General features: G+C 37.6%; 1 protein-coding gene across 4 annotated transcripts in view; it reads right to left on the reverse strand.

The window, feature by feature from the left end:
* Nucleotides 1-424: 424 nt before the first annotated feature.
* CHD1 (chromodomain helicase DNA binding protein 1) overlaps nt 425-23868 on the reverse strand; it is a 76537-nt gene continuing 53093 nt past the window's right edge. For all 4 annotated transcript variants that reach the window (XM_039544195.1, XM_039544191.1, XM_039544190.1 and 1 more), the window contains 18 exons: nt 23066-23214; nt 22638-22734; nt 22450-22545; nt 20676-20852; nt 20372-20532; nt 18766-18807; nt 17795-17925; nt 17200-17338; nt 16251-16401; nt 15388-15510; nt 14895-15032; nt 12191-12454; nt 11522-11662; nt 7362-7540; nt 4265-4361; nt 3939-3996; nt 2613-2823; nt 425-1438 (listed from right to left, as the gene is read on the reverse strand). In XM_039544195.1, the coding sequence (XP_039400129.1) occupies nt 1075-1438; nt 2613-2823; nt 3939-3996; nt 4265-4361; nt 7362-7540; nt 11522-11662; nt 12191-12454; nt 14895-15032; nt 15388-15510; nt 16251-16401; nt 17200-17338; nt 17795-17925; nt 18766-18807; nt 20372-20532; nt 20676-20852; nt 22450-22545; nt 22638-22734; nt 23066-23214 (2718 nt within the window). In that variant the 3' untranslated portion in view covers nt 425-1074. The remainder of the gene's footprint in view (nt 1439-2612; nt 2824-3938; nt 3997-4264; nt 4362-7361; nt 7541-11521; nt 11663-12190; nt 12455-14894; nt 15033-15387; nt 15511-16250; nt 16402-17199; nt 17339-17794; nt 17926-18765; nt 18808-20371; nt 20533-20675; nt 20853-22449; nt 22546-22637; nt 22735-23065; nt 23215-23868) is intronic.

Here is a 23868-nt window from a genome sequence, read left to right on the forward strand (position 1 = left end):
ATTGCCTATACTGAAGAGGGAAAACAAATGGATTTACAATAAAATTTGGCTGATATGGATTCTGAAGGGTTCATGTGTTGAACTCTCCTCCTCCTTTTAAAACAAATACACCTAAAAAAATTTTTTTTTCAGAGCCTAATTTAGTTGTATATTTCTCACCATTTCATTACAACAATCACAACATGGACAGTTTAATAGAAAAACAAAACAAAACATGTATCGCACACAGTATCTCAAACAAAACAAAACCAAACCAAACCAAAAAGAGCACTAAATGGAATAAAGTGTTCCCTTCCCCCAATTTTACATTCTGAACAGTGATTCCATCAAGATATTTTATTCAAAAATGTAATACACTGATTTTGTTTCATACTTGTGACAAGAAGGCCTGAGTTGGTGGGGAAAGGAACAGTCAAAAAAAGCCTGAGAGGGGGAAAAAGCTCATTTAATTAATTTACAATAATTTACAGCTCTTTTTTGTAAAAAGGCATTACAATTGATCACAAACAGGAGAAATCCTGGCTATTTTACAGTTCTAGGTACAGAATTTAAATATTCAAGCTTGTGATGAAAAGCGGCAAGGTGGTCGCAGTGTACAATGTAAACAAGTAGCTTTGGAAAGTGAACAAGGTCCTTGAGAGTTCTTTACTAAAAAAAATAAAACAAAATAAAACCCAAACGCCTCATTCCTTCCTGATACACGATCACAGGTCAGTGTGTAAAAGTTCATTTACAAACATAATTTAAACTGTATTCAGCCTAAAAGCACTTTGACATGAAGAGTTTTATAATAAGATCCAGTCTGAATGGGGCAGTGTTGAGGTCCCTGTAAAAGTAAACATCTTCCATTTCTTAAAAAAAGTGCCACAACATTTGCAGCACTGTGCAGCATAAATTTTAAATACAAAAATATTTTTTTCTTCTGTTGGGATAATAGACCTTGCATCCTGGAAAGAAGTAACAATACTGCTACTGATAGAATATCCAGTCCATGTCTTTCAAGTCATGTAAGGCAATTACTGTGTTAGTTTACTGTATATGGCTAAAAGAAGGTCCAGAAAATGTTAGTCTTTGTTATGTTTTCCGGCTACTCCATGTATGTTCAGGTGTACTTTTGTGATCTGCTGAGTGTTCAAATGGAGATCTGTGTCCTAAGGGAGACCTTGAGCCATAAGGAGACCTCTGATCTAGTGGTGACCTTGGGCCACTACTGGAAGCTCTATGGTCCATTTGCCAGTCTGAGTGGTATCTATAGTCCCTGGAAGATTTATGATGGCTGTACTCTGAACTGGATCGGTGATCTGAGTGTATCCGGTGGTCTGAATGAGACCGGTGGTCTGAATGAGACCGACTGTCTTTTAAATTTCCTTCCAGGCTTGACCTGTGATCTCTACTCCTGTGGTCATCCAGCTTTCTATGTTTACTATCACTGTAGTATCTGAAAGATAGGATAAATTGTTATTTTGGTAATAGTAATGAAAACAAGAGTTAAAATGGTAGCAATCTAGCAGAATTACTTTAACAGCTCATTCTTTGAAATTCTGCACTATACACAAAAATTAAGCTTTGGTGCTCAGAAACTTGGATATTCTTGTGTTTGTCAGAGGGAGCATATATATAAAAAACAGATGAGATATATAGTTTGTCAAATTCAATTAGAAAAGATGGAAGTGTTATAAAATGGAGATTCCAACGAGCCTGGTAACCATATTTCATTCCATGCTCTCATGCCCCATCATCACTGATGTCTTACGTGTCCAGTGTTACTGAAATAGGTCTACCTCTTATGATATCAGAATATCAATTTTTCCTCCCATCCAACACAATTTCCTTCATTTTGATTGCCTATCACTTCCATTGTCAGCCATCCTGTCTTATGTTGTCGTCTTCTGCCCTTTTTTTTTTTTTTTAGGGTCACAGTATTCACTCTATCAGAGCTTTCTTTCCCTTGGACTGACTTCAAATCTTACCTATATTACTATTTATGATAAAAGTTTATAGCAGAACACAATGTGCTAGGTGTTTTTCCAAAAGAAAAGAAGACAAAGTCCTTGACAAAAGGAGCTCACAATCTAAGAGATAGAGATTAGGGGAAGTAATAGAGAAGCAGAGGATTTGTATATGTAGATGCATAAGGGAATGGAGGTGTCCAGTTTATTGGTTTGATCCTGAAATTATTAGAGTTTCAAAATGGTGCTTAGCTGCATCTTGGCAAAATAAGGTGTCTGTCTGTCTGTCTGTCTGTCTGACACACACACTGACACACACACACTCACACTCTTCAAGCGGGATTTAAATGCACAGAGGGTAGGTGGTCTTGTGGATGAACTCAGGGAAGGCATTACATTATTGGCTAAGTGTAGAAGAAGTCACGTTTTAACTATAGCACAGTATTCTAATCAACTGAGTTTCACTAAGTTTCTGAAATATTTTTATGTGAGAACACGTCGGAGAAATATCTACAATGACCTAGCAAACTGGCAACTTGTTTTTGGTATGAACCACATACTTAACTGAAATGCAATTAAAAAATCCTGAGAAACAATACCAACAACAAAACAAAAAACAAACATCTCTCCCCCAGATTTCTATGGATTATTAGCAAAACTCACCTGCTGTCCTGTTTGTAGTGATCCCAATCCCTGTGATCTTTTCCATTACTGAAGGCAGAATAGGGCCTTTTTCTAGAGTCACTTTTTTTGTAAGCATCTCCCTGATGTCTGTCTTTGTGATGATCGTGGTATTGTGACAAATGTCGGTCAGAGGAATAACTGTCCCTGCTACTGTCATCATGGTTTGTATTCTCTTTCAGTCTTTCCACATCTGCTTAATAAAATAGATAGCTATGCTGAATGTGTGTTTCTGCGTAAGGGAATTTCATAAACTACAAAATTTCTAGTTGAAAAGTATGAAAGGATTATTGTACAGGACAACACGTCAACCTCTTAGATTTAACTGTGTGAGAGAAATACAACGATTTGCAACAGAACCTGACAATGGGAGCAAAAATGTGTGAACTGAGAGAAGTTGGGGTTGAATAGGCAGAAACAAGAATAGAAATGCAGAGTGGAATTTAGAGGTGGACAGATAGAGATTATGTAGGATCTAGAATGAATGGATGAAAAGTTCAATTTGATTAATTAAAGGACAGGAACCCAACGAAGTTTCAATGAGAGGTCAATGTGGGTGATGTTGCCTTTACTAGCAGAATTTTGAACAGTAGTAGAGGGAGCAGAGAAAGTTATAGTATTCAAGGTGAGAAATCACCAAGGCATGGACAAAAGTTTTAGTAGTGCAACTAATGAAACAATGGTATTTTTTATTGTAATTCAGAGGAAGTAGTACCATGGCTTCATGAGTGATTGGATATATATATATATATAGTGAAAGAGGGAACAAAAAAGTCAAATATTGCATTGTGGCTGCAAGCTCATGAGATTGGGAGGACAATGTCACTGTCAATGACAAAAGGGATATTTCATCCTACACCATAGATTGCTGGTCCCTGCTTTAAGTGAAGACCTTAGAATTCATGATAGTGATTACAACAACTGCAAGAAAACAAAAAACTAAACAAAAAAGCTTGTAACAAAACAAAATAAAAAGCAAAGAAAAAACCCACGTTGGAGCCTGGAACTAGTCTAGAGGCATCAAGCATTTCTCTTTCTTAACATAATTAAACACAAAAGTGTATTTTCAAATGTGGTCTAATAAAAAGGATTGCCAAATAGCGAATAACTGTTAAAAACACCAGCTGCAGTTGGATTTGTGCTTGACTTAGTTTCACCAGCAAAAGTATGTATGCTGGGTCTCACTAAGTAAATCTAGCTGTAGGGACAAGTTCACTTAATGCTAGGAGGAGTTTTAGAAGGTTTCAGAGTTTCAAACACCCTACTAGAAAACATTTCAACACAACACCACCATGCAGAAATTCGTACCTGGATTTCTAATCACATGTGTGTTCACATTGCTGCTGATGTTCTGGTCATTGTGTTGCTAAGAGAAATAAATACAACAATTGGCATTGCTAAATCTCAAAATTACAAATACTAAGTGCTAAAACATTCCATCTGATCAAAAAGGTGATATTAACTCACAAAAATATATCCTTTAAATCAGACATTTGTAAAAGATAAATTCAGAATCCATTAACACTTTACCCCCATAAAACAAGTTTTAATATGTCCAAAAGAAAATAATTATATCTATCTATCTATATCTATCTCCATTCAGAATGTCTCAAAATATAAACATAATATATTACCTGAGATTCCTGGCGTTTTTTGATTGCGTGTTTATATAATTTGTGGAGCTTTCTGGCATCGAATTCTGTAAACTTTGAAACAAAAATCCACAAATTTCTAGAGAAAGGAAAATAAAAAAAAAGACAGATTAGCCTTCCTGCATACACTAGTTTTCCTTTATACCATTTTGTATACAATGGGCCTGATACACCATTGTGATATTTCAGTGCCACACTGGTGTAATTACATTGAAGTCAATGGAGTTGTACTGCAGTGGTGAATCAGGTCCCATCGCATGCGAAGGTAGCATATCTAGCAATACAACAAAGAATTTTGCATAATTCTCTGAAGATATAAAGCACTAAATGCTACACACGTATTATTAATTCCTCTCTTTTTCTTTACTGCTGTATGATGTTTATATTAGTTTAGAATGCAGATATGGACCATGAAGAAGTAATGGACATCAGTGAAAACTCTGCTAGTTAAAGGTGGGATAGACCTGACTTTACAATAGGAGTTGAGTGCTCAATTCTCTTAAGAGAAACAATGGGTGATGTAATATCTTTTGTTAGACCAATTGTTAGTGTTGAACAAACTTTTGAGCTCTGATCTCTTCAAGGTCAAAAAGCCCCCTTTTTTGAAAATTCCCTCTAAAATGGAAGCTGTGTTACTCAATGATGTAACTTCCAAGATTGATTTTTCCCGCAGTGCAAGACTTTTGTGCCACATGCCTAATTTCCTGAAAATAGCAGAGGCAGATAAGATGCGTCCATATGATTCCAAGGGTTGGTCATACATCTACTGCCTTGAAACCAGATGAATTTTCACAACTGAGTAATCACAAAGATACTAGTGGAAATGAATCCTAATTCATTTTCTGGACGCTTGTCCAGCCTGGAAGAGGGAACAATTGGTGATAAAGAGTTTGGTGGGAGGTCCCATGTGGGGAACAAAGTCCTTGAAATTTCAGGCCCCATTGATTCAAAAGAGAGCGGGCAAGAGAAATTTCCTAGCTGCTGTCCCCAATTCAACTTTAAAAGCCAGGATTGCAATATAGAATGTAGAATATTAAACTGCCTCTTTAATTTTCATGGTTGAAAAAGAAATTTGAAATAGAGGGGGGAAGTGGCAAGGGTAAGCCTGGAACTATTCTGAACTACCTAACACTATTTGGAAGAAAGTAATGAGGTGCAGCCCAAGTTCTTGTGGAGAGGCCAAAATCCTTTTAAAAAAAGGTCATACATATGGTCATACATATCAGTTCTGGAGAAGACACTGTACTTGTGAAGTTTGCTGATGTACTGCTGAAAACAAACCACAGAGCATTCATTGATGCTCTCACGGGGTTCCAAAATACATCTTTAGTGCTTAGTTTACTACTACTTCAGTACACTAAACTTTGCTTTTTCTGGCAAGTGATTCATTATTACTACCTTGGCCTAAGAGCTTTACTTAAGTACAAGTATCAGAGGGGTAGCCGTGTTAGTCTGGATCTGTAAAAGCAACAAAGAATCCTGTGGCACCTTATAGACTAACAGACGTTCTGCAGCATGAGCTTTGGTGAACTGAAATTCCTTCTTCTTCTGCTTTGCACCCCTGCCTGCGCTGCAGTGCAGTCTGTGTTATTCTATAAAAAGTGCTTTTATTTTTACTTGATAGCTGTGTTTAATGACACTTGTATAACTGGTCACACATGGAATCTCTGAGAGCTGGAGGGAATGATTGTCTTTAGCATGCTGTGTGTCCAATCAGATATTGGTGTAGTTTGTCTTTCAGTGCCCTATGTATGGCCAAGAAGAAGCCAGAGTTTGCATAGCCACTGTATGATTAAATATAAGATAATCTACCACAAACACCATGCATGTTATGGATAGATAAAATTTCTTAATATTTGCTGGTAGTTTTTATGACAGTGATACATGGCTAGAGATAAGGTAGCCTGGATGATCTTAAGTGTGAATGTTTATCAATTTTTTCCCTTAAAAATAGAATAAAATTGTCTATTTAGATTGTATGGGTTTTGGGACATGGATCTTGCTTTCATACTTGTCTAAAGTGTTTAACAATGTTGGAACACAATAATTGAGTAAGAGCAGCAGCATTTTGGAAGTTGAGGATTTTTTTTTTCCAATTAGAATTAATGACTGAGGACTTAGGACTTTTTTAATCTATTTAGAATTGTGTGAAATGCTGAAAAATATCACCTTAACTTTTTATTTGAAAGTATAATCTAGGTACACTGAAGTCTTTGGTTTATAAATTAAGCACAAAAACACATTCAGAGATTCTTTCTGATCCTTTCTTGCCGTTATGTTAGAAATTTTAATGCTAATATTAATAACTAAGTAATTTTTTTAAAAAGTAAAACATCTTATTATATGGTGCCAAAGTTAATATTTCATTGTAAAGCCATAGCTGACAAGCAATCTAGTTTCACAATATATTTTAGTATTTTTCTAGAATGGAGGCTCTAAGCAAATTTACATAGACAAAACTTCAGAAGTGTTCACTATGAAAGCATAATGAATAATAATCAAAATTAAAAATTAGATGCCATCTTCTGTCTTTACAGATAAAAGTTCTTTGCCACTAAAGTTACTTATAAATTACTCAGGAACTTATGATTTGCTCACTTCCAGTCCTTTTTAAAACCAGGAGGAGGCTCCACCTAGTGGACAAAATACAGCTTGCAGGGGTAGTCAATTGTTTTTTGTCCAGGTCCAAATTTCTTGGTCAAGATATAGTCAATGTCCAGACTCCAGAGAAAATAATACAAAAACAACAACAATAATGATAAGAAGAAGTAAATAAAGATTTCGGGGTCCGTTAAAAAGCATCTGGCGGTCCGGATTTGGCCCACAGTTTTCCTATTGACTATCCTAAGCTTACACAATGATACACAATTCAGCATATGGAACATGAATCTGGCTTCAAAATCCACTACACAATTCACATTTTTTCCTTATAGGTCCTCATATGGTATTTTAAAACATCTGTAAGTAGATTCAAAAATGTAAGAGCTGGAAACCAACAAAAATGGACAGAAATCACTCTAGTTAATAGAAACAGTGATGATTTTTCCCTTTCATTCATGAAAAATGTAGAATTACTTACTTCCTCCACTGCTTAATAAGTTCAGGATTTGTGTACTCTTTTAGACATTCAGTGATGTGATCCCCAATTTTGATCAGACACTGTCTAGTATGCTCCAGCTGTTCCCTTTCTGAAAGACCTTTTTCTGGTCTATCCAGCTGTTTCAGCGCTGCTTTGACAGGCCTCATTCTTTCTTTGCACTGTAAAGTGGAAAAAGGAATATACAAGTCAGGAGGGAAGGGAAAAAAGCAAATTCTACAACATGACTCACCTTACTACTGTGCTATTTACACAGGAAAAGACAGTGCTACTCTAAGCCAAATGAAATATCAAGCCTCTGGCTCACAGCTCTTAAAATTCTTTTTTACTACAGGTTTCCTTTGGAAAAGTAATAATTTAAACCAATGCGATATTAGCTCCTTTATGAAAGCATTAGATTGTATTTAAGATTTAAGAAAATATTTTTCTTAGAAATAAGATATTACAAACAGATACGATGACTCTAGGTATTATAATTCTAATCTGTTGTCTTTTTTGTTGTTGACCTTTCAGCACAAATACACAATACTAGACCTGTGTTACTTTCAAGAAACTTGTATACAAATTCAGTGTCAAGATCATAAATGACAGTATTCAATAAATCCAGAATAGATGAATCCTGAAACAATTGGAGCCCAGAGGCAAAGTGACATTCCACTCAGGAAAGGATCTGCATTCCTCTTCCTCTCTTGTTGGGCGTGGTTCCCTACTCTTCAGAAAAATCTCTGCAGCTCTCTCTTGCCAGTGGATTGATCCCTATGAATGAAGCTAAGACTACCAAAGAGATGCTGGTATGGACAGACAGATGAAACTCAGTTCAAGCTTTCCTTGCATGAGGAAGAGTGGAAGAGGCTGGCTCTCCTTATCCCATATCCAGCCCTCCCAAACATTCATTTCTTCATGAACCAATGAGAAAAAGTGGAAAGACAGGGATATTTGGCTCTCCTTGTACGTTTCTTGATTCTCTAAGTGAAAAGAGAGAAGGGGGGAGAAGAGGGAAGGGGAAGAGGACAGATTGAACTGTAACATCTTATAGTGGAAGTGATGCTTTCAGTAGGTGAATAGGAGAAATTGTCAAAAGCAAGGCCTGACTGGACTATGTAGATAAGCTCCTGCCTGGTTCACTAATATTAGGAGGACTTCTGGAGAGACTGCAGCAAAAGTGCTATGATCTCCAATACAACTTTGTCTCCTTCATCAACCTGTTCAGTATCTTGAGCTCTAAAAGCACCTGGACTACTCTTTTATCTTTTTCTTATTATGACGAATATGGGGAAGAGTGTATTTAAAAAAAACAAAACAAACAAAAAAACAAACAAACCCCTCACATGGCCTGAGCATTCAACAGATACAAATTGATTGTTGAATAAAGAGTAAGCACCGAGAGGGTAATAGGATAATAAGCAATAGCCAGCATAGATTTGTCAAGAACAAACTGTGCTAAACCAAAATAAGTCCTTTCTTTGACAGGGTTACTGGCCTAGTGAATGGAGGGGAAGCTGCAGACATGATAAATCTTGTTTTTATAAGGCGTTTGACATAGTCCCATATGATATTCGCATAAGAAAACTAGGGCAATGTGGTCTACATGACATTGCTATTAAATGGGTGCAAATCTGACTGAAAGACTGTACTCAAAGAGTAGTTATCAATGGTTCACTGTCCATCTGGGAGGATGTATCTAGTGGGGCCCCACAAAGATCAGTCCTGGGCTGGTGGTATTAATATTTTCATTAATAATTTAGATAATAGAGTTGAGGGTATGCTTATAATATTTGTGGATGACATCAGGCTGGGAAGGATTGCAAATACTTTGGAGGACAGGATTAGAATTCAAAACAACCCTGATAAATTGGAGAAATGGTCTGAAATCAACAAGATGAAATTCAATAAAGAGAAGTGAGAAGTACAATAGATTTCACTTATCAGCAACCCCTCCGTTGCCAGCAAAGTTGCCATTATCTGGCAGTTGCCAATAAGAAAAAGGCAGGTTTACAAGGCTGCAGCTGGAGAAGGAAGTGCTGGGATGTCCCTCCCCTGGCCACAGATCTTCTTGCAATTAGGACAGCCAGTGGGGAGGGGGGGACTGAAGCCCAGATTCTGGAGCTTTCTATATGAAACAGGGGGTGCTGAGGGACCACAGAGCTGTATGATAACTTCCCCTATGCTCTCCAGGGATTGGGGCTCAGCATTTCCGAGTGCTTTCTTCCCTGCATGCAGTCACCGACAAGGCAAAGCCAGGAGAGTCAGGGAGTGGTCTGACATCCAAGCTTCAGCCCCACTTCATATTACTGCCCTGCCCACAGCCTCCCCTCCCAGCCCACAGCCCTGACCTCATGCACGTCCCCATGCACAAGCAGGTTTGTGGGGCTGTAGTCCCAGAAAGAAGCACTAGGACATGCTGAGCACTGGTCACAGGCAGCTTTGTGGGCGACAGGCAGGGAGGCACGTTCTCGCAGCACTTTCTTCCCTAGCTGCAGCTGGAGTGTCTCTTCCAAAAAATGTTGTTAATTTGTTAATAAGCTGCGTGCTGATGCCAACATCTGAAGCTCCTTAACATAAAAGGCAATGGGATGGGATTGGTTCTCAGCAACATGTTGCTATTAACTGGAAGTTGTTAATATCCAGGTTACTATTAAGTGGAATCTCCGTATTACATTTACAAGGAAAAAACCAAATGCACAAATACTCAGTGGGAAATAACTTCTAGGTGGTAGCACTGTTGAAAAGGATCTAGGGGGGGGATTATAATGGATCACCAATTGAGTATGAGCCAACAATGTGAAAAAAGCTAATATCATTCTGGTGTGTATTAACAGAAGGATCATATTTAAGACAAGGTAATTATCCCACGCCACTTAGCACAGGTGTTCTGGACACCACACTAAGAAAGATGTGACCAAATTAGAGAGATTCCAGAGAAAAACAAAAATGACAAAAGGTTTAGAAAAACATACCTGTGAGAAAAGGTTAAAAAAACTGGGCATGTTTAGTCTTCAGGAAAAAAAGACTCCAGGGGTGAGTTAAATTTCTTGTTACCTATCTCTCTCTTATGGCCCCAACTATAAGTTAAACCAATCTGGGTTCCTTTGGATATAGCAGGCCCAATTCAGGAGGAACGTAAAAGGGTGTGTAAACTACACGGTTGATAAATTGGGTATGGATGTTAGTCAAAGTCTGCACTGGTACAATATACACAGAGAGAGTAAAAAAGATGTAAATCATCTCTGAATCTGACATGTGCTACACCCAGTCTGAAAATTCAATTCAGGAAGTCTAGGCAGTCTGAGAACTCCATGTTGCGCCTAAGGTAGTCTGACACAACCTTCCCCATTAACATTTTCTATTAAGGTAAGATGAGAAACCAAGTGACAGTCAGCATGATAGTCAGTGTTAAGAAATGCTTCTTGCGCATGAACCTGACTGCTGGTTTGAATGAACATGGCATATTGTGTTTCAGTATGCACGTATTATGGCCAAACAATGGGCCCAGTACATCCATCCCTCCTGAACACACACAGGCCCATTTTATAGATTGCAGGCCACAGCTCCCTCAGCAAAGGCAGAACCTCAATGATCAAGACAAGACTAAACAAAAATGAAATATTACATTCATCCATTCCTCACATAGACCTACAACAAGGATCCTCACATATGCCTACAACAATCCAAACTGGTTCTAACCTATCTTGTCTGTGAAGCACACAAATCTCAGGATTTTACATTTTTAAATGTTATATGTTGCTGGACATATGCATATCAAATGATCTGTGAAGAGATCAGAGCATATTTAGGCACCACAGTATCATTGGAAGATCACTGTCATGTTTTCATAGGACCTCACTAAAAAGGAGAGTGCATATTCAATATATAACTCAGAAGTGCAAACACATCTGAAAAAGCTGGTACTGGGCTTGTGAAGAAATTCTGTAATGTTTGTCTGCATGAAGACAGAACTGAACCTTTAATATATATCTTACCCACACATTTGGTGTGCTATTCTGAGACCTCACTGGCAAGGGATCAAGTGCAACAATGCCTAAGCACATTGGCGTTAACCGAGCATATAGAAGCAGTTTTAATTCAGAACATCATTCTTTTTGTGCTAAATATCAGCATTAAGATGGCAATAAGGAACTTACTACACTGAATGTCTTCTGATCCAGTTCTTCAGATTCTTCAGATATAGGAACTGGCTCACTAATTGCAGTAATATGAACTGGAGTATCTGCTGATGTAGCTTTCTTGATTTTGTCTCTGTTGTCAGATTTGACTTCATTTATCTATAAATAAAATATTAAAATAGATCTGAAAAGGGAATTGCAGTTTAGTTCTACAGTTACACTATCTTACTACACATAGCAAAGAATCCTGTGGCACCTTATAGACTAACAGACGTTTTGCAGCATGAGCTTTCGTGGGTGAATACCCACTTCGCCTTGCATCCGACGAAGTGAGTATTCACCCACGAAAGCTCATGCTGCAAAACGTCTGTTAGTCTATAAGGTGCCACAGGATTCTTTGCTGCTTTTACAGATCCAGACTAATACGGCTACCCCTCTGATACTTACTACACATACTGACCATTTGCATATAATTAATTTTTTCTTTCTTTTTTTGCCTAGGGATGCGGAAAGGAGTGTGAACGTTTCTTATCCCACTTGCACTTTCAGCCAGCTAAACTATGTGGCAGAGCATTAAGAGCAATAACAGAGCATTAAGTGATCTGAAATGCCTGTCTACCTCAAAACCAACCTTTTTTTTTTTTTTTTAATTAAATTGTATTACATAATGTACTGAAATCTAATTACCTTCTCTTCCTTTGCTTCTTTTTCTTTCTGTGTGGACTCCTTTACTTTGTTTTCTCTCTTTTCTTTCATATCTTTTTCCTTTAATTCTTTCTTATCCTCTTTTTCTTTTTTCTCCCTTTTCAGCTCCCTCTTGTTTTCCTTTTCTTTTGTTTCTCTCTTTTCTTCAACCTCCTTCTTTATACCAATATCTGGCTCAGATTTTTCATCATTTTCTTTTTCTGCTTTAATTTTTTTATTTGAATGTTTCACTGAAGTGATCTCATCCTGCAATATTTAAGTATAGGCATCACATTGCAAACTCAATTCCTAGCTTTACAAATTTTACAGTTGTCAGATTAAAAATATACCATTCTTCCTCAAAGTGTGATTTTTTAAAAAACTGTATAGGTATTAAAGTGCAGCTAAATCACACAGTGATACTGTAAAAAAACAATTACACTTCTGAAGTTTAATAGGCATGTGCCAGAGAACGCTGAATTGGTCAATACCAGCTTTACGGGAACACAAGGGAATCACATTCTAGAAGTTTTCCTGAGAAGGAAATAGAAAAGTCAGTTGGGCAGTCTCTTTGCTTGGCTCATCTGGGGCGTGGACTGAAAAGTCATTATTTAACTTTAACATTGATCCTCCCAGAAAGTAATTTAGCAGGTTAAGTTGCTGAAGCTACGCAATAGCGTGACTGTACTCTAAAATATCAAGGCTGATTGGAGGAGGAGAAAAACAAGCTTTACACATGGTCTTAGTGGCTGTTTATAATCAAAAGGGAATACATACAGGAATTATTAACTAAAATTAAGTATTGATCCTTATAGTAAATAATCTTGGTTTTCTTTACATCTGTTTTTGTTGTTGTATTTGTAAAATAAGCCTGACTCAAACCAAAATGAATTGCACCAGTTCATCCCATAAATGCACCAGTTTATCTCAATATTGGTTTAAAAAATCACATCTTTAAACATGTGCAACAAGGCCTTAGACTTTAAATACATTTATCTTTTTTTATTGGTTTACATGATATATTAAAAACAAACAAATGGTAGCAAGGAAGCCTGGAGGTTGGGAAGGTAAGTGTGAGAAAAGTTACTTAACCTTGCCGTGCCTCACTTTTTCCAACTGATAAATGGAGAAAGGAAGCATTACTCACTGTCATTTGAGCATTTGACTGAAAATGCTTCAAGTGCTAAAACTGGCTGTCTTTGAGGGTTTGGTTCAGGCACCAACATAACTGTTAAAAAAAAGTTCCACCTGAAGAATCAGTACAGCTAGTAATGATGCCCTAGGCACAAAGCAGTACAGCTTTATCTATAGCTCCAATGCTGGATTAGTATTTCTAGCAAATTTTAAGTCATGGGTGGGGAACCTTTGAAATCACACAATGTTTTTTCAGACTATAATTAGTTTATTATGTAAGAATTCAGAATTCCATTAATACTGCCACAGCTGCAGTTTTCTTTATAATTAGGGTCCTACCAAATTCATGGTAAATTTTTGTCAGTTTCATGGTCATAGGGTTTTAAAAATTGTAAATGTCATGATTTCAGCTATTTAAAACTGATATTTCACAGTTTTGTAATTGTAGGGGTCCTGACCCAAAAGGAATTGTGTGTGGTGGTGGTGGTAAAATAGATATTGCAGGGAGGGTTGCGGTATTGCTACTCTTAGGCCTGGTCTACACTGGGGGGGAAGAAATCGATCTAAGATACGCAACTTCAGCTACGAGAATAGCATAGCTGAAGTCGACATATCTTAGATCGACTTACTTCGCGTCCTCATGGCTCAGGATCGACGGCCGCCGCTCCCGCCTCTTGCCCTGGTGGAGTTCTGGAGTCCACGGGGAGCCCATTCAGGGATCGATGTATCACGTCTAGATGAGACGCGATACATCGATCCCCAATAGATCGATCACTACCCACTGAATCGGCGGGTAGTGTAGACATACCCTTACTTTTGATGCTGCTGGCGTCGGTGCTGCTTTCTGAGCTGGGCAGCTGGAGAGCGGCGGCTGCTGGCTGGAAGCCCAGCTCTGAAGGCAGAGCTGCTACTAGCAGCAGCGCAGAAGTAAGGATGGCATGATATGGTATTGCCACCCTTACTTCTCCACTGCTGCCTGCAGAACTGAGCTCTCAGTCAGCAGCTGCCACTCTCTAGCCACCCAGCTCTGAAGGTAGCAGTGCAGAAGTAAGAATGGCTTGGTATGGTATTGCCAGCCTTACTTCTGCACTGCTGCTGGCAAGGTGCCGCCTTCAGAACTGGATGCCTGGCCATCAGCTGCTGCTCTCTGGCCACCCAGCTCAGAAGGTAGTGCAGAAGTAAGGGTGGCAATACTGCTACCCCCCTGCAACTTCCTTTTGGGTCAGGACCTCCAATTTGAGAAACGTAGGTCTTCCCTTGAAATCTGTATACTTTAGGGTAAAAGCACACAAAAGACCAGATTTCATGGTCCATAATGCATTTTTCATGGCCGTGAATTTGGTAGGACCCTATTTATAATTAAATTAAAAGGGATTAAATCTCCTCCATAATGTTTAACTAACACAAGATTAACAAGAGCAGTCACAGAAAATATGAAGAACTCAAACGTTAAACATGCTTTGCTAGGAAAATGCCATTCTAACTATTTTGCGTAAAACCAATATTTAAGTGAGATGGAACAAAATGAACTACAGAAATGATTCCTTTAAGAACACATTTCAAAAATACCCACCTTGTTATCCTCCTCTTCCTCTTCATCAGATTTTTCTGAGAGCAGTGGAGAAGAATCACTTTTTATCTCCTCTTTAACTTTTGCAAGTTTTACCACTTTATTCTTCTTAGCTCTTGTCTTCCTCCTCTTTGAGTTTCCCTGAATACAAAAACATCATCTTAATTCTGTCAACTGAAATGCCTCATTGCCATGAGCCATTCAGAAAGATTTGTTTCTATATTAAATAGAAGTTGATTTTATTAAATGGTATTCAGATATACAAGTTACCTTGTTAGACCAGAAATGGGAAAGGGAGCCAGCCTGATAATAAAGAGCATATACAAACTAAAGACAAAACCCCTACATAATCTGATTTTATAAATCATTATTTGAGCTAGCCAGACATGCTCTGATTAAATAGAGTGTGTAGAACAACTGGAGGGTGTGGGGGTGATGATCTGCTAACAAGCAGATTACTACTTTATCATTGTTAAAGATCTGAAATTTCACTTACTGCCCCAGAAAGTCTTTGTGCTTCCTTCCTTGCAAGATCTTTATTGAGTAATTTAATGAGGTAGTCTGCCCGGGTCTGCAACTGCTTGGCCTGGGGTTTCTTATCCGGATCATCTGGTAGAATCTGAGAGGAGAATAAAAAACATCATCAAGTATGACCACCAGTATTTCCAATTTGGAAGATGCCAGAATGGAGAAGCAGCAGCAGCAGCAGGCTGGAGTAGCAGAAATACAGAGCAGAAGAGCACTGGAGGTGGAAAAAAACTGCATGATTCTGGATTCTGACACTACACTGTAAGTGTGCTGGTGTGCCTGAAGGAGTGGAAAACTTGAAACCCACCTTCAGCTTTTTGCTCCTTCCCACTACGTACACTAATATAGGAGCCTCAAAAGCAATTCACCAACACAAAAAAGTTACCAGCCCTGGTTTTGTGTTTCTGCTCTCATAACACATAATTCAGCTAGGAGAAGCTGGGCTCCTGCATCACATGGCCATCAATGGATGGAACTTCCACCTCAAATAGCATACTTGCTTCTAGTGAGTGGGGGAAATGAGTCAGGTGAGCAAACAGGGATGGGGAGCAAAAAACAAGAGTAAAAGTGAATGCAAACAGCCAAAAAAGAAAGGGTGATAAGAGACAATAGAAGTGGAGAGTGCTAATGGTTTGAAAAAGGAAGATAAACATTGTACCAGGACATGGCACAATGGAGTCAACCACCAGAGGGGTTCCAATAAAGCAGAGTTGACGTACACTTTTTGTGAGATTTCAAATTACCATAAAATAAACAGTTTCAATGGCTCCTCCTTATCAACTAAGCAAAATGAATTTAAAATATGCTCACCAGCTGGATGACAGGACATACCTTGTGTGTCAGGCTGAGGTCAGGATCCATTTTTATCATTTCCCAACTACCATATCCATATTCATAGATGCCTATTAAAAGATTGGAGTCATCCTCTTTGCCCCAATCTATATCGAAATGAGCTGCCTTAGTGTGGCATGGAATGGCATATCTAGAGGGAAGAAATCAGAAAGCCAAATAAAACCTAACCTTTTCCCACCTTTTTAGTTTTCAAAAATAAGAATAGTTTGACTTGATGAGAAAGTAACTCAGATGTATTTTCTAAGGTTTTCAAAAACATTTTACAACAAGTTTATTTAATTAAATTAGTGCTGTGATCTGTGTGCTAAACAGGCCAAGATTACTATAGAGGCACTATAAGGCCTGTATCAGGGATCACTGTTCCTGGAGTCATGTGACTCATTGCATTCTCAGCACTCATTTTAAAGTTTCTAACTTCAGATAGCTGTGAATATAAGCTTGAAAATGTGAGCTAAGTCTAACCAATTCAGTGTCTGAGGACAGACTAAAACAATAAGAGGTGTGAATCTCAATGAGTTAACTCAAAAGCCACATGCTTTGGGAGGCCTGGCCATTACCACCTAAGAAGACGCTTCAGCATGTGGCTAGAGATAAATGCCCATCTCAGCCATCCAAGTAAATACACTCCAGTAGCCAGGGTAAGTACTGCCATAGCCCATGCTTCTTCAGTGATGGGAGAGGGAGGAGGGAAAGAGAGGGGCCCCCCTGTTGTCACTCCTGGAAGGGAAAAGAAGGGAACTCCCCACCACCATTCTAAATATAGGACAAGGAACCACAGGGGAGCCTAAATCTGCCTAAAATCCAGATTGCTTTAATCAGGCCCGGGTGCTAAAAACGTTTGCATAACTCAGTATATAAAGGCATTTAATATAATAAGTTAAGCTATTTTCTGTTATTTTTCATATTAAAAACAATTACTACTACTCACCGTTTCCTTTCTTCTGGATCTGAAGGAATAGACTTGTGCAATGGTGCCAACTCTTCCTCATGAGAGATGACTAGCTTTGCATTCACTTGTACTCCTGATATTCGGAATGTTGGGCCTTTAACTTTTCCAAGTCTGCCCCCTTGAATTAAGAACCATAACAATGTAACATATCTTGTACATAAAATGGATAAATGTTAAGTGTATTTTATCTACTGGCAAGTTTAAAGAAAAAATAAGCAAGATTTTGATCTTAAATGTCCGTCATGCAGCGGTGCACCGTAACATTTTATTCATCTACTCAAATTAATTTTGGTTAAACAAACTCCAGTCAACCCCCAGGATCTCAAGTATTTCCAGATTTAATTTAAAAACTTTTGAATAAAGTGAAAATGTACTGTCTACCCTTATAATTCACCCAGAAAAAAACCTTACACACACTGGTATTCATTGCCCAATCCACCTATTTGATGTTTCTAGTGTATTTGCAATAGTTAGACTCAGATTAATAACTCTGATATCATACTTAACTGCTTTATATAACTTATTCTTGATAAGTCCTTTTGATGTCATTTTGTTTTGCTCAAACATACTGTACCTGCTCTTTCTTGTCCAGAGGAATTGTCCTTTAAAGCCTTAATGCATCCATTGTGTACCAGTTCACCCAGTCGCCTAAGGTCTGTCTCAGATTTATCAACTAATTCAGCATCTCTAGCTATAGCATCTAGCCTGTAATAAAACACAAGTTTTTCTTACACCTCTGAAGCTTTGACACTTTGTTAATGACCCCTTCAAAATATGAAACTAGAGAGGTAATGTCAATCTGCATTCATCCTACTGCATGCACATCTGGTATGTTGTTTGCAGTTCTGATCAATACAGTTTAGAAATGCTATAGAAAAACTACAGAAATTGTAAAAATGTCAGTAAAAGTGATCTAGAGATGAGAAAACAAGACAAACAGGAACAATAAGGGAGCTAATTTTACTTATACAGTATTGGAGCGTGTACATAGTGTGTGTTTGAGACAGACACACCCACATCGAGAATGATAACATGACCTCAGAGTCTATAGAAAGAAGGACAGAAAGAAAGAAATGAATTGCTCACATAATGCGAAGTAATACAGTTTAAGAAGAAAAATGAGGACTGACCTTAGAAAAACATACTTAACAGTAACACTAACTGGGCAACTGGGGCCTGACCATTGTGAGTCTTTTCATAAACTTGAATAGGCATTGAACGGGCTTTATGATAGCTTACAAAATGAGGTGGCCGAATAGCCATCACTGAAGATGATTTAACACTGAGTAAGATAGTACTCAGAAGGACATAGTGAACAGTCCTGCAAAATGGATCAGATTAAATGACCTGAGGTATCCTTTTGGCATTCTGTACATATAAAAAAAGAAAAATACCGAATATGCAGATAATTTAATAATAATTATTATTAAGCTAACAGACTAGCACAGCGTTCTCTTTTCAAGATATGGATTCTTGGTATACTGTTTTGATGTTTAATCTTATAAAATTTCAAACTGCTATGTAACTATAATCAAATAGGTTTACCTTTCCAGAGGGCCACCAAATTTCTTGTAACTCTTGATAAACCTAATAACAGAAAATAATTGCACCGTTTAAGTGTAAGCTTAACTAATCACGGTTTAAAAACTACAGTGAATAATATGCTTACTGCAATATAAAACCCAAGTTATATGGATAATGCTAAAAAGAAAAATCACCAGGGCAGTTTTATGAATCAAGATAATCCACATTTAAAAACAAATGCTTCATTAAGTTTACTAGATAATATAAATAAAACAATAGAAGCTACAATTTATTTCAGAAATTACTTTATTAGTTTCACAAGACAGATATTCAAAGCAACTAGATGAGTTTAGTCATAAGATCAAATGTGGATTTACAGTAAATAGTGAATTCAGAGATATTATTTCTTGTGTAGTTAAGAAGGAGTAATGATTCAAGACAGATTATTTCAATTAGGATTTAAGATACATGGCAGAAAGGAGAAGAAATATTATTACAATTAAAAGAATCACATGTGGATGGTAGGTTATTAAGAAATATGAAACATCTGGGATAAAGAGGGGAAGCAAAGCAGCTCAATTTCCTTTTCGCACATGATCAGAATCCGAGTTACTACTGTAGTCACAAAAACACCCTTGGAAAAAAAGCAGCAATCCATTAATGTTGCTAGATGAAATGGAAAGAGAATGAGGATCTTAAAGTTAAAAATTATGTTTATAACCCAAAATATTCTTCAAGTGTTACAATCGTTTGAATAGAGATAAATTTAAATACTTAAATTATAGAAACAAATCAGCATTTTACAAAATGCTGAAAAGGTAAGATTAAAAAAGTACACCTCTACCCCGATATAACACGAATTTGGATATAACGCAATAAAGCAGCACTCTGGGGGGGCGGAGCTGCGCACTCCGGCAGCTCAAAGCAAGTTCGATATAACGCGGTTTCACCTATAACGTGGTGAAATTTTTTGGCTCCTGAGGACAGCGTTATATTGGGGTGGAGGTGTAATTATTTTTCTCCCTCATGCCAAACATTGTTTCCCGACCCAACTATTTGAAGGGATCACTTAAGCTAAGGGGTCTTTTGATGTGATTTCTTACGGCATTAAAAACTTAAAGCATCATGTCACAGGAATTCAATTACAAATGGTGAGAAATTCAAAACAAAACCCACTCAAATTCTTGTAGGTCTTCCCACAAAGATGTGCAGGCTCTTTCTCCACCTATGGTTTTATATAAATAACTATGAAAATGAAAATATTTAGCCTACACATACATATATTTTATAAAAATTTCTCACCATTGTAACAACTGGTTTTTGAAAGTGCAGTGTCGGGAGAATGCAGGCATTAGGAGCTGTACATACTATGAAACAAGTCAATTAGGCATCATACTCAACTTAATAGTATACCATATTAAAATGGGATCTCACTGTGTACGTATTAATAGTCCATAATGTCAGCACCATATAAGTACTTAAAGGAGAACACCCAAATGCCTAGAATAAAAATTCTTAATCCAAATTCAGTAAAAATTGACTTTGTTACATAGTTTTAAACTACAATCAGGTGAAATTTCATTTCACAACTATAAACAAGCAGTTCCCCCCCAGCCCCCCATCTTACCGCCTAATCTCTGCATCACTAAATCCTTTAATATTCTCTCGTGGAATAGTGCGTGGTCTTCCTCGTTTTTTGGGTCGTTTTCTTTCAGAGATAGAATCACTATCAGAACCAGAGTATCTTCTGTTCCTACTACGCCTCCCTTCACTTCCATTGAAGCTGATCTGGAATTTTGAAAAGGAATAAGTCACAAAGTTACATAGCCAAAATTAATAATAAAATGTTTCTCAGTTTATCTAAAATACACTGTAATTAAAAAAAAAATAAGGAAAGAAATGACAAACTTTTCTTCACAACTCAAAGATACCTGTTTTGCACAGTTTCGCATTCTTGGAAGCATATAAATTTCTTCAAGCTCTTTCTGTCTTTCCTCCTCTTCTAATCTTCGCCTTTGGAGCTCTGGAATGATTTCTTCCCAGTTCCTTGAATTTCGTTCAGGCTCCAACCCAATGTCATCTTCATCCATATTTGAAAAATTGGCCACCTTATAAAGCAGAACACATTTAAGAGCCAATAAGAGTATAGGAATCTACTTCTACACCATCACAAACTATAATATTAGGAAAATATGGTTCATGTATTCATGACAGCATACGCATACTTTTATATTTACAACTCACTCCAATTAAAAGGTATAATGTATACATTATGCACTCTTTTTTCACATGTGCATGCATGACACACAACACCTTGCCTTGTAGTGACACTGCATGGTGGTGGTGGGGTGGGTATGAAAAAAATATGGAGTACAAACATTAAAATGCCTTAATCATAGTTAGGGCTACGACTTTGTCATGGAGGTCACAGAATCCATGACTTCCAGAGACCTCTGTGAATTGAGCCCCCACCGCCTAGGAGCTGTAGGATCCCCACCACTCCTGGCGGCTGGGAACTGTGGGGCCTGAGCTCCCAGCCACAGAAGGCGGCAGAGATGCCCCGCAGCTCCCAGCCGCTGCGAGCAGTAGGGTTGCTCCTCAGCTCCCCGCCACCGTGGGCCCTCTCGCAGCTCCTGACCACCATGGGCAGCACGGATGCCCTGGAGCATAAAGCCGCTGTGGGCAGTGGGGGTGCCTGGGAGCTCCAAGCCAGAGCCACTGCAGGTGGTGGAGGTGCCCTTGCAGCTCCGAGCCAGGCACCCCTGGGTTGTGTGGGGAACTTGCAGCTCCCTATTTTGTCATGCATATTTTTAGTAAAAGTCATGGATAGGTCACGGGCTTCCGTGAATTTTTCTTTATTGCTGTGATCTTTCTGTGACTTTTACTAAAAATATGCATGACAAAATTTTAGCCTTAATCATAGTCATTTGGTCATTTCATGGTATCACTACAAGGCAGAGTTAAGGTTGTTTTGGTGCCCTAATTGTACATTTCTTATCTTAATATATTTGAACTTTGTTTAAGTGTAACTTTGTCTCTTTATTTTTTAGCCTTTTAATGCTTGATTTGGGGACAATTACAAGGTCCCTGTAATGTTTTGTACCCTTAAACTACAGATACATTCTCTCAAACCTAACTCCGTTTTGATGGAGCTTTTTCCTCAGGAATTATTTTGACACTGCCAAAATTTTCCTCAGGAATTCAACCAAGACTGGCAAATGGTTATTTTAACTGTTTATAATTCAGCTAAACACAAGTGGAATTTCACTTGACAAGCTTCTCCAAACAAACAACCACAGAGCTTTTAAAAATGAATGTATTAAGCAACCTAAATTTAGAGGATGTGACCAGCTCCCACTACCCCGACACCCTTTTTAAACAATGTTAGATGTATATGCCAGTCTTGACATGAATAGTTTATAGATATCACAGTAACTGAACTGACAGCAGGTGAATTACTTGATATCTTACTGATCAGGCAAAATAAGTCAAGTTTAGGGTTTTTTTTAAAACCTCATGTTGAAGACAACCACCTTGTGCATGTGAAAAGTGATTTGTGAAAAAAAGTTTAATGAATTTTCTTAATTTTATATGGTTGTTACATATGAATAAAAATAAGATGGATATTTCAGGTATTTCTGTAAATTAACAAATACCTGTTTGTAAAGGAAACTGTCACTAACAGAAATAAATAGAGATCAGTACCTTAAACTGGGAAAGCAACTCATCTCCTACAGTTAATGGACCTGGCTCATTTTCCCGTGTTTCAGCCCTCTTCAAGATTTCATCTATATCCATTTCCTGAAAAAATAACATTTCTTGTTACCATTAAAAGACTGAAAACAAGATTAGATTGATGTGTCCAGCATACGTAGAAAGTTAGCCCTGCTTACCTGCGGCTCCTGCTCTTCTCCTTCTGGTTCCTTAAAAAGTTCCTCAGCACCAAACTTTAAAATTGCCGACAACTCTTCCTTATTAAAAGGAGCAGAGCTGAAAATACAGGAAATTAAATTTCATTGTCTACTATTTACAGAAAACACCTTAACTTTATATTTGGGAGACAAATTTCTTCATCGTTATTCAAGCCAGTTTTCTTCTCAGTGCACTGTTAGAAAAAGTTGCATCTAACATGCAATATGAAAAAAGGTTTTTGAAGGTAGCAAAAGTAATTTTGAATCAGAATTAAGAATTCTTTAAATTTTACATATAGAAGTTCACTAGATATACTTCCTCACTCAACAACTAAAAAAGTAAAATTATTTTAATTAGATTCCAATATATTAAAAAGTTATCACCCTTTCTGGATTGTGTATCAATATACCTTGAAGGAGTGGAACCTGTGTGGAGTACAGTCTTCCCTGTAGTGTCCATTCTCTGAATTACTAAGTGATCTAACACCATCTTCTTCTTGGCTCTTTCAAGAATTTCTTCCTCTACTGATCCCTTTGTGACTAGCCGATAAATATTAACCTATGTACAAAAACATAAAAACTTGACAAACATTCAGAACTTACACATTAAAACTACCTTCAAACTAATCTAAGACTAACAAAAAAATTATGCAAAAAGGGGAAGAAAAAATAAAGATAGCAAATCTTTGTTTTCAATGTCCTGAACGTTGTTGATCTGTGTTTCCAGATTTAAATTCAGTTTAGAGACTGAGTCAGCTCTGTCACTCAAGTCTCTCCATAAGCAGTTTCCTAAATAGTGTAATTCCAGAACTTTTAATCAAACTCCAGTGATGAGGTACATAGATTCAGCTATCTTCTAGAATGACATCCAGGCACAATTCACGCTTAAATCATACTGCACTGGTGGCAGACCCACAGCTTCCCCTATACTACTTTGCAGCTGTCACCTGGTATTCATTGCCATAAAGGAGCAAGTTCCGGCTGCTCAATGAAAAAGTTCTATTTTAGTCAATATAAGGCTGTTAAGCTCTTGCAAGGCAGAAATTTCACATAATATTTGATTTAGGGAGCACAGCAGTATGAATGTACTATTACAAACTTACTAGTGTGACAATGAGCATTAACTAAAAAAATTGTTTACACAATTATTTTCTCATTAGATCTGTTATTCTTCTAATGTATGATGTTGTATTCTAATGTTGTGCTGTTGTAG

The sequence above is a fragment of the Mauremys reevesii genome, linkage group 6, assembly GCF_016161935.1.
Source record: "Mauremys reevesii isolate NIE-2019 linkage group 6, ASM1616193v1, whole genome shotgun sequence".
Classification (NCBI taxonomy): Eukaryota; Metazoa; Chordata; order Testudines; family Geoemydidae; genus Mauremys; species Mauremys reevesii.